Genomic DNA, 13,530 nt, shown 5'->3' on the forward strand with positions numbered 1-13,530 from the left:
GCGTAAACGCACAAAGCCGCCACACAGTGGTTTTATTGTTACGACCCGCGTTATGAAAAGGGGCCTCTGGGTCAAGTTCAGGTCTCAGGAAGCCCAGCTTACGCTCCATATGAGGCCCATGAATGTCGTCCTCAAGACGCCGCTTTTCTCCTCCGCTTTAAAACGACGGCTCACCGGAGAATAACATTTCCCGTCAACAACATCTGTGCAGTTCAGGGAGACCTCAGTGACACGTTGGACCGCCGTGAAAATAGAAGTGTGCACGGACGGGCTTTTTTTAACCACACCAGATGACGTGTAGAATCCAACTTATCTTGCATAACCCCCCCCCCCCCCCCTCCCCTTTCCAGCTAATCACTCATTACGCCATGTCATGAGAGCCAAGGGCAGTTAATGCAACTCATTAGCTCTTCAGCGTCGATCCCATCTCATTGTTATTCCCTCCGGTCGGCCCGCGCTCGGCCACTTCTCAACGCCCTCCTCTAACGTGGCAAATTTGAGCCAAAGCTTTAAATAGTTCCACGCCCTCCACTCTTTGTGTTGCGGCGTCATTGCGCCGCTGGCGATTCCATTTAAGGACGCCAAGAAACGTGACGGCGCCGTGGTCACTTTTCAGTCATTCTCAGTAAAGCAGGATCGTGCCATCGCTACACCGTTCGCCTCCGGAGCTGCCGGCGCCGTCATCCTCGCGTTTTGAACTTAGAAGCTGAATTTCGTCCAACGCGCGTGAGATGTTTTGGAGATGAGATCCGAGAGGTCAGACTTAGATGGTTTGGACATGTGCCGGAGGAGGGATGGTGAATATATGGGGAGAAGGATGCTGAGTCCGGAACTGCCGGCCTGGAGGCCTAGAGGAAGACCGTAGAGGAGATTAATGGATGGAGGGAAAAGAGGACAGGGTTCGACGCAGAGAGAAAAGAAATGATCAACGGCCGATTATTAAAACATTGTCGTCGTAAGTCTTTTAGATGAAACCAGAAGTCCAGCTTCAGTGTTTTATTTTGAGGGGAAAAAAAAAAATGATTCCATCTTTTTACATTTTAGATTTTAATGAATACAATGTGGGATTCTCATCATCATTATTTACGATATGCAGATTTTTATCTGCGTCATTCGTCTAATATTTAGACGCTATAAGGATACTGAGGGGGGCACCAGCTTAAATCATCTCACCATCTTTTGAAGATACAAGTATAAAATACAAAAGCAGAACAACCTTTTTACTCGCAGTAACTCTCTCGACAATAATCGAAGTTAGTGTTTTATTGTTATGATGGCCTTTAAATACAAGATTCCCCGTATAAAGGCTCCATTGTTAATGCTTTTAGGCACGGACAGAAAAAGAAGACATTGTGATATAAAAAAAAAAAAATTGAATCCAATATTTCTCTATATACAGCTGTGAGCTATTGTACAATGTTTTGAGAAGAATGAGTAAAAAAACAGCTAGTGATGTACCGTGCGCTAGGTTTGCAGTCTTTTTTTTCTGCAATGCAAACGCAATTGAAGTTGTTTCGTCCTGTCGAATATTGACACTCTCAATTTGACCAATTTGGCATTATTACGTCGTACGTTTGACCGACGGAGCTCATTTCTCCAGTTAATTTTCCACGACCGGAAAAGTCGGCGAATATTAAAGGCGCCGGTCCGGCGAGGTGTCTGCATTGGGTAAAGAATCCCTGTGTAAACAGTGTTTAATTTAATATCCCTTTCTGCCAGGTTCTATTATGATACAGCTGTGACGACTTAAATCCCCTCGCGGGCTCACAGGGGATCTAATTGGGCTCCAATCGAATCAGTTTGCCTGGTTTTGGAGTTCTGAGGAAGTAGAGCAGCCTTCCATCTCTGCGAATGTGATACGTCGCCATATTCAGCCTCCAGATGTTTTGCCCGGCACTTTGTTGGGAATGTGTCGACCGTCAGCGGCAAAATCCAATTAAGTAATTCCGGAAGTGAGCTTATAGCGCATCTGATGCTCCTATTTTACACAACTAAATGATTTCGGTTTTAATTTGTTCTCTCGGTTCCGTAATTCCGGGATATTACGAGATCATAACTGGGGTAAAATGAAAAGAAAAGTGTTGACGAAGCGTTAAAGAGGCAATGAGCAATTCCTGCGGTTGCTAACAAACGTAAAATGTACGAGCAAAATGGCACCTTTTGGCTGTAATTTTCCGTTCCGGGGTCAGGCCGACATCTGCAAAAGCACTCCGAGGCGCTAATGCGGTAGCATGACACAGATGGTGTCAAATGATAATAATAATAATAATATATGAAAAAAAAAAAAAAGGGCCAGTTGACGTCCTGTTTCAGACTGAAACGAAAATTCAAAACGTGCTTCGATTTGGAATATAAATCAGGACGTAGTGGCCCGTTTAGGGTTTGCGTTGTGTCGTAAGTCACCGCGCGTCGCCTCAATTCGGGCACCTCGGAGCCGAGATGGTCCGAAAAAACTCCCACGGGCCGTTTGCTGCGAGGCAAAGAAAAGGATTGATGTCGTAACTGAATTATGTTTCCAGCAGAAAAAGCCGCGCGGCCGTTAAAATCTGCAACTTGCAGTATTTTCTCGCCTCGGCTACTCTGAAAGACACTCGCGGGAGTACGCGCACATTCAGTCTATTCAGACCGGAGATTTATATCAAGACACGATAGAATGAGGAGAAAATATACGACAAAGCCGCGACGTTATATGTCATTAGCGGCGACGTGGAGAAGTGACCCGATAAGTTGTTAAATGTCGTCACGGTTTTGTCAAAGTCTCTCAAAACGGGCACGCGTGGCGGAGGCGTGGACTTTAAACACCCAAACCAAATGGAAATATATCCCGACTCCAACAACGCGTCGACATTACCGCGCGCTGTTTTATATGTCTCTCAAATCCTTTGTGACGGAAGGAAGAAGAAAAGGAGGAGGAAGGAAATGGGAAAGCGGCGCGAATTGACTGATCTCCTTCATTTCCAGAAGCAAGGATGAAATCATTTATTGATCTGGACATTTCATTAAGTTTCCATTCGACGTGTCACACCCGTTGACAAATGACTGTCTTCCTTTGGAGAGCGGGAGAGCGTGCAGCTCGGTGTCAGCGCGACAGCCTTTGAGGCTTTCCCTGTCTCCTGTAGCGCTTTTAATATCTGATACTTACTCTTCACCTCCTCACACACCACGTCTCATAATCTCCCAAAGAAAATGTATTCCATCTATGAATATAATTCACCGGTACGCCGGTAATCACCATCGACGTCACCTTTCTCATTCATTCGTTATCTTTATCGCTTATCTGCGCTTTGGGTCGCGGGGGTGCCGTAGCCATGCGACCATTCATGCCTTATCCACGAGTTATATAGCGAGGCAGGAACGTTCACCCCGTCACTCACGCCTCACATAGACGTACAACCGTTCACTCGTCATAACTGTATTCGCTTCTAATATGGAGACATACAAGGGCTCGCCGTCTCATTCACACAGCATATAGATGTATACTACCGTGCACACTCATTCACAAGTCACCGCAAGACGTACAAGAATTCAAGTTTTCCAATTCACGCCGTATAAGAGGCATAAAACCGTTCGTGCCCTGATCCACGACTTGTATGGCGAGGTAGGAACCCTGTCGTTCACCGCACGGCATCTAGACCGGGGGTCGGCCGCCCGTAACACCCAAAGAGGCATTCGGACCCGGTTTCCTCGGAAAAGAAAACACTGGGAGCCGCAATTACTTTTTGACGTCTAAAATTAAGGTACCGCTGTATATATTGCTTTTTATTACCTTTACACTTTGTATAAACAAGCGTGTCGTGTGTTGCTTCTGAAATTCACAAAGTATTTCACAGAAAATTGAATTTTTTTTATGTAAGGAACGCATTTTTGAGCTTTGAGCTTTCAGAGCCTTTAGCTGAGCCTTCACCTGAATTTTAAAAATAAATTGGGAAAAAATCTCTGTGTCTGTAAACAATAAAAAAATAAATATTTGCAAAATATCTTCATAAATATTTATTTTACCTGGTTTATGGGACTTCTGCTCCTGAACTTCTGCGCACAGCATCTGCAAATCGGGACTTTACCGGCTTCCGCAAGTGTGACGTTATTTTGAGGCTTATTTAATATTTCAAGATCACAATAATCTTCCGACTTAGAACTAAAAGTTAAAAAAAGGAATTAACACAAATGAAATACACTTCAATTCAATATTTATAATTTATTTTCCCACTCGGAGCCGCGGTGTAAAGACGGACATGAGCCGCGGGTTGCCGACCCCTGATCTAGAAGCACACAACCAATCACTCTCATTTATTTGACACAAGAGATTCTTGTGAGATCATCGGAGAAGCCGGAGGAAACCCAGGCAGACGCTAGGAAAACATGCAAATTCCACACAGGAAGCCTCCATGTCAGGATCCATCCGGGGAGCGTCTTTGCGGGAGGGGAAGCGCTAACCACCGCGCCGCTCGCCGCCCCATTACGCTCCAAACTATCGTAATCGCTCGACAATCCCAGCTGGACGCCAGAGTCTTTTATCCGTGGGTGCTGTAAGTCGTTGAGCTCGACTCAGGAAATGTAACCCCGATCGTTAGATTCGCAAGCGTGATAATTCCAAGCGTCGAACTCTTAACATCCTCGCGACCTGATATCTCCAGCCGGGTTCCCACAGCTGCCTGACGTCTCCCCGGCTTTGAATGGATCCCTGCATTCACCTGTATCATGAGTTGAAATCGGCTGTTATCGGAACGGTCTAAAACGCTCTCAAACGTTCTGCAAGTCCATGTATATCAGGAGTAAGTAGTTCAGCGCTTGGACGATACAAGCAGAAGTTGGAAGGTCACGCGTTTCTGTTTGTCATGATTTTATATAATTGTCGGATTAAGCGTCAAGCGGAATACGGTGATCCCTCGCTATACTTTTCACGGTTTTGCTACTTCACGGATTTGCATGGTGCATCGTGTTCTGCATTCTGATTGGCTAAAAAGTCACTCCGCTTCTTCTCTACCTGTGCGTCGATAACGTCGCAGTTTAATATGTACACGTACGTCAAACAGCTTGCCGAATTTACATGACGTACGTGCAAATTCTCTTTTTCTAAAACCCATAATGTTGACAAAACGCTCTGGAGCGACAAAAGCACCTTGCAGGGCCCAAAAGGCAGCGGAAGATGCTATCTATGGCAGATAAAGTGAAACTTCTGGACATGCTAAGGGAAGGTAAAAGCTATGCGGCTGTAGGTCGGCATTACGGAATCAATAAATCTTCCGTTCCTTCCATAAAGAAGGAAGAAAAAAACATAAGGACGACAGCGGCGATGTATAATAGAGTATTTCATTGTATAATAATTGTAAAAAAAATAAAGGTTTCTACCTCACGGATTTTGCCTTTCACGGGTTCTTTTTGGAATGTAACCCCCGCGCAAAAACAAGGGTTTACTGTACCTCATCCTGGAATTAAATTAATTGATATACTCCGACGACATTTAGCCCCACTTTGCAGTTCATCTCCCTTCCGATGTCTGTTACAGTCTTCATTTTACCTCAAGCTATGTTTACAATTGTATAAGGAGGATGCCTGTGGTGGTTCCTGTTATTAGAGCAAAAGCTTCATTTAGAAACGATCATTAATGCATGTTATCGCTCGCTTTATTAATCTGGCAGAGGAGCGCTTCTTTTGCGGGGGGAGGGGAAGAAAAAAAAAAAAGATTGAAACTTAAGAAAAAAAAAAAATTATAAATCATTCATTAAGTTTGAGTTGGTTAATTCGCCCCCCACATTTCTAAAGACAACATTTTAAATAGCGATTTAGTCGAAGTTATTAGAAACCATTGAATTGGAATTTGTTAAGCAGTCATGGCACTGAATACACAACCCCTTTTGTGCTCCGTTAATTGGATTCAGTGACAAATAGCTGAAATCCCCCGGGAGGTAAAGCCAGTTCATATTTCTTGTGCTCACAACAGCAGAACCAAACGGGGTCAAAATTTAGATTCTTTCACTTTATTTACACTTGGCGAATGTTTAGCCTTAATTTCTCAATCCATCTCGGGGAGTTACAAACACGTCTATAAAGAATAATCTGCGCAGGCCCTTTCATTTGCTTTTCAGCCGGCGAAATTATCAACGATACATGTTGGACGTCTGCGTTTGATGATACTGGCGAGCACAAGTAGACCCTCGATATTGATATTTTTAGTAAATTAATACTGAAGCTTCACTGGTCCCAAAAGACTCAATTAAGTCAGTTAATTAACCTCTGATTTAGAAAAAAAAAAAACAACAAAAACCTCAGCTTTTAAGAAATCGCTCATTCCTTTTAACACCCTCTATCTTTTATTAAACGTGGTGGCTAACTATCAGAATAAACTTTATTTATCCCCGAGGGGCAACTGGGGAACTATTGACCCGCCGTCCATTCGCTCAAAACGCATTTGAAAGCCGACGGATACTTTAAAAATGACACGGTCTCATGTTTGGGTTTGGGAATGGTGTCACACACACACACACACACACACACACACACACGCAAAACAGGCTGGCACAACTCCAGCCAAATTGTTGTTTGCAACACCATCGACGCCCAAGACGCGGTTCATTCTTGTGTTTATGTGCATCCATAAATCATTGGATGTTGGTCATTAAAGAGACCACTTGATTTTTATACTTGCTTTATGGAAGTTTGGCACCAGTGACCCCCCCCCAACCCACCGTCTGGGAAACTTTTGCACGCTTGTGCATTCTTGCAGACACCCCCACACACACACACACACACACACTGTTCTGGCAATTAGATTCAATGGCAGCTCGAGATGCCTCTGTGAATCTTGTATGGTTTAGGCACTCTTAATTATTACAAAGTGCTCTGGTTCCACTCTCTTTCTCCCCCCCCCCGTCCCCGTCCTCGGCCGGCAGATCTCCCCTCTCTGGTTGGCTGTTCAAGCTCTTAACGGTTTTCATGAATTATTGAAGGCCTGTCTATGATGAGTCATTTGCTGCCATTCCTTCTCACCTCTCCCTCCCCCAGGAGCTCGTTTCATATTTCTGATGGTTCCAGCCGACCCCGGCAGGACCCGCTTTCTCTGGGTTGCGGATGGTTTGTTTGGGTTTCTGCCAGTGAAAAACCGGCCCGCCGCTATGGGGAGGATGTTAAAAGTAAAACGAGAAGGGGGAGGGAGCGGTCAAGAGTCAATACGCTCCATTATGTATGTTTGCAGAATAACAGTGTCAGGAGTTTGCTCTCCACCGAGTGCGGAACGCAAAACGGCGAGCGATGTCTTCATTTTTGAAACCGAAAAAAAGGGGCGTGGCGGTGATCAATCTCCGGCTCGCCTCACGTGCAGGTCCTGCCTAAAGATCAGTGAAGCTTCCCGCCCCCCCCCGGTGGTTTAGCGTTCCTATAATGATTAGCCGTGGTAAAACGTACGCGCTCGTTGTCGCCGCTGCGTTTTTATTTCCACGCGGGGAACGTAAAGAATACGGAGAGAAACGTCCGATGTTCCCTATTCTCTGGGCACGTGTTTTTGCATTTTGGATGGTTTCATTAATAATAATAATAATAATACATACGATTTGTAGAGCGCTTTTCAAGGCACACAAAGACGCTTTACAAGTTGACGAAGGAAAACATAGAACATACACATTGTTAATGGGAAGAGCTGTAGGTGTAGAGCGATTTGTCTTTGGTTGGTTAGTTGGCATGCGTTTGTGGAGAACAACGGGCAGCATCGGGATGGGATTTGAAGCGAATAAACCGTCCGTCCGTCCGTCCGTGACTCGGTCTTCTCACTCGGCCTCCCCGAGAAATTGAAGTCGCCACATCTGCACCGTGAACACGGAGCGAGCGGCGCGCCAGCCAGCGGAGACGCCGCTCATTACTGCAGCGTGGAGCTCATCGACTCGTAGGCCCATCTGTTCTCCCTCAACACCTCCCTGATTTTTTTGTTGTTTTTATTTTTTTACACCTCTCAATCCCAGTCTGTTTAGTTTGGAATATTTGCGGCGGACCGCTTATCATTTCTGCCGATACGCTCCGACCGCCATGACAGGAATTCTTATTGCATTCAAGTACCTCCGCTTTTGAAAGGTATCCATCATTTCCCCCCGATGGAGAAAGCGTGGCTTCCAGCTTGAGTAATGCTCCAACACCCGGTGAATCCTGAAATGCTTTATTTCAAGGCATCGCTCTCCGCCGTGTATTTGAACTGTCACACCGCAGATATGTAGATAAAGATAACCTAGATGAATGACAAGAGATTCCACGGTGAGAGCGGGTGTAAAAGTTTCCCAGACGAGAGGCAAGCTGGAAACTCAAGAAGCTCGCGGATTGATTACTGCTTCGACACGCCGCTCTTTCAAAGGCTTGACACATTTTGCTTGGTTATTTTCAAAAGGCATCCTTTACGGCGCAAATATCACACGTCAGTTACAGAAATGCACAAAACCGGCGCTCGCCGACCGGATGCCGACAAATCAAGCGGCGCTTCAGGTTGTCTCTGTAGTTTGGACGTGTCTTTTAAAAGTATGCGGTTTGAAAGCCACCGCAGAAGGAGAGTGACTAAAGAGGACGGGCTTTAGCCCGCCGCCAAGCGGTTTGTCTCGTCGTCCGACCCCCTCCTTTTGTCGCGAGCGACAAAACGTAATTTTCTCCCTACGTCGGGCGTGCTGCTCGTACAGTATACATACATATTCGCATCTTCAGAGAGAAGAGATAAGCCCTGGCTAAAAGCTTTGGGGAGAGAAAAGAGCTTTGACAGGCATTATGCCGGGGTAATGCAGGGATATCCTGAGTTCTTGTCAGTTTTCCTTGTGGGTAATGTGCACAGATACCAGGGAGACAATGGAAATATATTGCAGCTGCAAGATATAGTTTCCAGAATGCACACAGGGAAAACGAGTGTCATCTCAGCGCCAGAGTTTGCCTCCGTCCTGGACATTTTCAGGGGACGGGATGGCGCGGATTAGCATTTTTCAGCACATCGGCAAATTAAAATCATACAGACTCTGGATAAATGTCTTCATTCGAGAAAAAGAAAGGAACAAACGGATACCTTTGGAAAATGTTGATAAACCGCTCGCGCGTATCGCGTTAAATGATGTACGGAAAAGAGCCATCGGATGGCATCTGTTCGACACGAAACCAAATGGAAACACTTGGCGACGTGCGCGTTCATATCCCGTATGATGGAACAATAAAACAGGCCCCCGACTGCAGACCACATAAATATAGACAATATAATTTAGGTCTCGTGATAAAGACGAGGCATTCACTGTGATGGCTTATTTCAGCGCAACATTTTGTCATTCCTTCTCCCCCCCCCCCCCAGAAACTTCACCATGGTGGTCCTAATGTCTTTTCCACGTTTGCAGTGTTTTTTCTGGGCCCCTCTGTCAGAGAGTCCTGGCCTGTATCTCCGTGTCTGCTAGACAAATGCAATAAATGAGGGCACCCACATTCAATTCCCACCGCCTTAAGTGTTTTTGCTTGCTGGCTGTGTCACTCGCTGTACTCTTAGAGCAGGCATAAGTTTTCCCTCTCCTCTTAAAACCCCGAGCACCATCTGTTGCCGTTGGTTTCCGGCTCGGGCGGCTGAGTAACGCCGCTATCTCCGTGTGCCTTTATTTCAAACTTTTCATCTTTAGGCTCTGGCTGTTTGAACAGTTCCGTGTAACCAGCTCAAAGGTGAAAATCCGGCCCGCGCGCCTCGAAACTCGAGGGATCCGAAGTGGCGAGAATTACATTTCATCTGCAATTAAGGGCCGAAGAAAATAAACGATTCTATCGTTTGCCCTGAGGTGCCGTCTTCTTTGTTTTTGCACAGCTAATAGTTATCTTTGTACTTTGTCCCTCCCAGTACCGTGGGCTCGTAAAATTATATGTTGTTTTCTACTTTGAGAAGTACATAATTATTTAGAAAAAATTGGCATAAGTGGCCGCGTCTCATATATTTTGCATTAATTCTTTTAAAACGTGATTTTTTTTTTTTTTTTTTACTTTGCCGAAGTAGTCAAAAAAACTTTTGATCCCATTAATCTCCCTTTCGTCTTCTTAATAGATCACATAAAGAGGAAATTTCGCCGCCGGCCATCGTGGGGACGGGGCATCATCCGCAAGAAGAAGATCTACAAGAAAGGAAACGAAGAGGAGGAAGAAGAGCCGGAGGCCGAGGCCGAGGCGGCGGGACCCAGCGACTCGTGTTTAACGCAGGATGAAGAATCCTCGTGCGATACCACCGGACCCCAGCCCAACGGCCATCATCCCCACGTGTCCTCCACGGAGGAGGAGAGCTCCAACGAGCCCCCCGTCGACCCCCCCGTCGAGCCCCCCGACGAGCCCCCGGACGCCGGTGACCCCAGAGAGGAGCCAGCGCCCGACGATAAGGAGTCCTCCGCCAAAGGGACAAAGGCCGTGGACGCCGAGAAGCATACCGAGCGCCATTGCCTCGGAGACCATCCTCAGTCCAAGGCAGACGGGGATAGCCGGTCCAAGCGGGCCGACTTCCAGGCGGTGATTGAAAGGCCCGAGTCGTCGGACGCCGAGGCCCATTCTAAGCACACAGAGGGTCTCCTAGGATCACAAGTGGACTGTGTGAATGGGAATGAGTCAATGGACAGCTTGGACTCGCAGAGCCTTAAGAGGGGCAGTGAGGCTGATAAAAGGACTCCTCAGAGAATAGCGGAGAGCTCTGCTGCGCCAGAACCGGACGAGCACAAAGACAAATGTGAGGGGAAACTAACTCAGGAGCACCCTCCCCTGGACGGGAGGACCGTAACGGAAAGCATCGAGGAAGAGCAAGAGAAAGAAGGTACAAACCGTTGGCGCAGGACCTCTCATCGTATGTTTGGTTCAAAAAATTGGTATTGTTTTTTTCTCACGTCACTTCTTACATAAACACGCGGTGGATTTAGTACATTCGTGCAACGCTTTTGATGCATCTCGGACTTTTAACCAAGTACCTTTTTCCCCGTCGGTCCACAAGCGACTGTTAACAACGGCGGAGAAATATACAGTCGGGTTGTAGAACCGCCCTGAACAGCCTGTTTGAAAGACCGTATTCATTATCACCTGATGCAAAGTTGTTTAGAAAACGACTCCAACTGAGGTCAACGGAACGAGGCGATGGGAAATCATTTCTTGTGGTTGTTATTTGTAACGACGCTCTCGGTATCGGCTGTCTTATACGACGCCTCGGCCCTGTCTGGTTCTCAAGGAAGTGGTAGAAGAGTCCAGCTGATTCTTAAAAACAGTGCTTGGAGTACGGATGGGGATACTTAAAAAAACAAACAAGACATTTCTCATGCTCTTTTTTCAGAATGCGGACCATTTGTCGAGAAATGTCCGTTTTTTCCCCCCACGAGGCCATCGGTCCTTGAGTCACTCCTACAACTTGAAGGTCCACTTGTGTTATCCGGGAAAAGCCGCACGGCCCCGTCCTTGTAAAATTATAATTCCCGTGGCTTCGGAGTGGCCAGGGGTCATGGGGTTCGCGGTTGCCCACCTGACCAAGACCCTCTTTCGCTTGTGGATGCTTTGGATATCATTCCCGTAGCGGTTGGAGAAACTTACAGGGGGAAAGGAATCGGTTCCGCGGAAATAGAAGTATTCATTCGCTTACATACTGTTATACAGTCAAAAGTTAATTAAGTTTCTGTAGTCAGTGGGTAATCACGCTGTGTAATCGTGTTTTTATCTCCCCCCTCCCCCCACCGAGTCGCCTAAAAAGCGAAAGCCGATGCAAAATAACAAGAGTAATCCTCGAAGAATGTCAGGCTCAGGTGATATTTTCCCATTTCGACATGACGATAAATAGAAGCTTACCCTGAGAAAACACTTAAGTAGCTTTGTGCAAACTGAGAATTTATTGCACGGCCCAAAGTCTGGACTTAAATCCTCCAGCCTCTCAGGATGCACCAGATGAGGTTTTTTTTGAAGCTACCCCAAGCTGCTTCCACACAGCAGTAAAAATAGCAGGTTGCTACCGGCTCGAGAGCAAGCAATTTTCAAGATCCCTGTCCCGGGATCCTTCTTATTTCTGCCTAATTTGATAATTCAATCTAATCGCTTTTTTTTTCGCGGGCATTTCCCGGAATTGTCAACGCCTTCCTCGATCTAGCCGAGGGATCGGTGTTTCGCTGCAGAGCTATCGTATCTCGCCCGCACTCTTCCTCACCGCGGCCCTTTAAAATGCTTTTGGGGGCGCCGCCGCTATGCAACAGAATGCCAAGTATAAAACCCCGGTTTTAGTGGTGATTCTAGTCGTAGAAAAAGAAACACAACTCTCCAAAAGCTGTTCAAACTTTGGGGTTACGGAGTATTTCATATTGATGAATGAGGGGGGGGGATGAATCCATTTCAGACGGGTGTCTGTGTGGACTCCAAATAATACAATTCATGGTTGAACTTGTCAGCAAAATGAACAAAAATTGCTTTCTGCTAGATGCATTCCCGTCGCTGCCGGGACAACCTTTCAGTCGGATAGATTTTTCGCCGGTTTAATGATAATTTCTTGCAATAACTTGGTCCTCTGATGTAGGCATTGGCCTGAAAAGGAGTTCAAATTTAGAGAAAGTGTCCATTTCCTTTTAAGGGTTTGGCGCCTCTTCTGATCACATGCAGATGTTTTATGCATTCTATCAGCGCTCCACCAACTAGTTAAGAAGTTGAAAAGCTTGATTTATTAATGCTCAGTTTAACTTATCAGGCAGTACAGAGGACACGGGGAATCCGGCGTAAATCACAGATATAAAAGTGTCCCAGAGCTGCTCTGACAATATTTAAAAGGTATACGCCGAAAGGTCGTGTCGCTCTGACACGCCGCTAACTTTCAATTCTCGGATAAGCCAATGATCCGTGCGTTTCCAGCACGAGCCTGCGGTCGCGAGCGGAGGTCGGCTACAGGCGCCGCCGCGATACGGGGGTCAGACAAACAGCGTAAACCAACCCCGGCGTCTTAAACCACCGACGGCTCGGCCGCTTTGCTCCCCCTTTGCGACGACGTGCCGAGGCGGATCTTTTGTTTCCGTCGGAGCGGCTCCGGATAGACCTCTTCTTCGACTTTAACGTACCGTCACATTTTCTAGCCGGTGCCGATTGACTTTATTTCCTGTGGAAATCTACATTTTCTGTCTCAAAAGGTTGTTTTTCCAATTGCACTAACGCATTCTTTTTTTGTTTGTTTCCCCCCCGCTGCTACCCCGCCCCTTCACCCATCCCTTCATTTGTCTCTTAATAGGGGATTCCAAGTTGAGGAAATGCAAGAAGAGCCTGCCGGAGCAGTTAAAGGGACCTGCTGAAAGAACAGATGAAGAGCCAAAACCTCTCCCTCCACCACCACCGCCTCCTCCTCCTCCAGTAGTTGTTGACCGTGAGCGACTTTCGGTAATTAAAATACCAGTCACTTGTTTTTCCCCTCTCTCTGTGCTCGGAAGTCCCAACATTTGCATATAGTCAATAGGCAATCCAAAAGAAGCCGACGCGCTACATCTCACGAGTTGTTTGTCGTCCCCCTCTTTTAAGGAGACATATGAGAATGTGAAATAAGGGAAACTCGCAGAT

At 46.5% G+C, this 13,530-nt stretch overlaps 1 protein-coding gene across 1 annotated transcript in view; it reads left to right on the top strand.

Moving 5' to 3' along the window:
• atad2b (ATPase family AAA domain containing 2B) overlaps nucleotides 1-13,530 on the top strand; it is an 82,013-nt gene that overhangs the window by 42,158 nt on the left and 26,325 nt on the right. The window contains exons 25-26 of the mRNA XM_086166944.1: nucleotides 10,031-10,780; nucleotides 13,208-13,353. Coding sequence (XP_086023070.1) covers nucleotides 10,031-10,780; nucleotides 13,208-13,353 — 896 coding nt within the window. The remainder of the gene's footprint in view (nucleotides 1-10,030; nucleotides 10,781-13,207; nucleotides 13,354-13,530) is intronic.

This window comes from Fistularia commersonii, chromosome 20, assembly GCF_037954325.1.
Source record: "Fistularia commersonii isolate RoL2024-O1a breed Wild chromosome 20, RoL_Fcom_v1.0, whole genome shotgun sequence".
In the NCBI taxonomy this organism is placed as follows: Eukaryota; Metazoa; Chordata; class Actinopteri; order Syngnathiformes; family Fistulariidae; genus Fistularia; species Fistularia commersonii.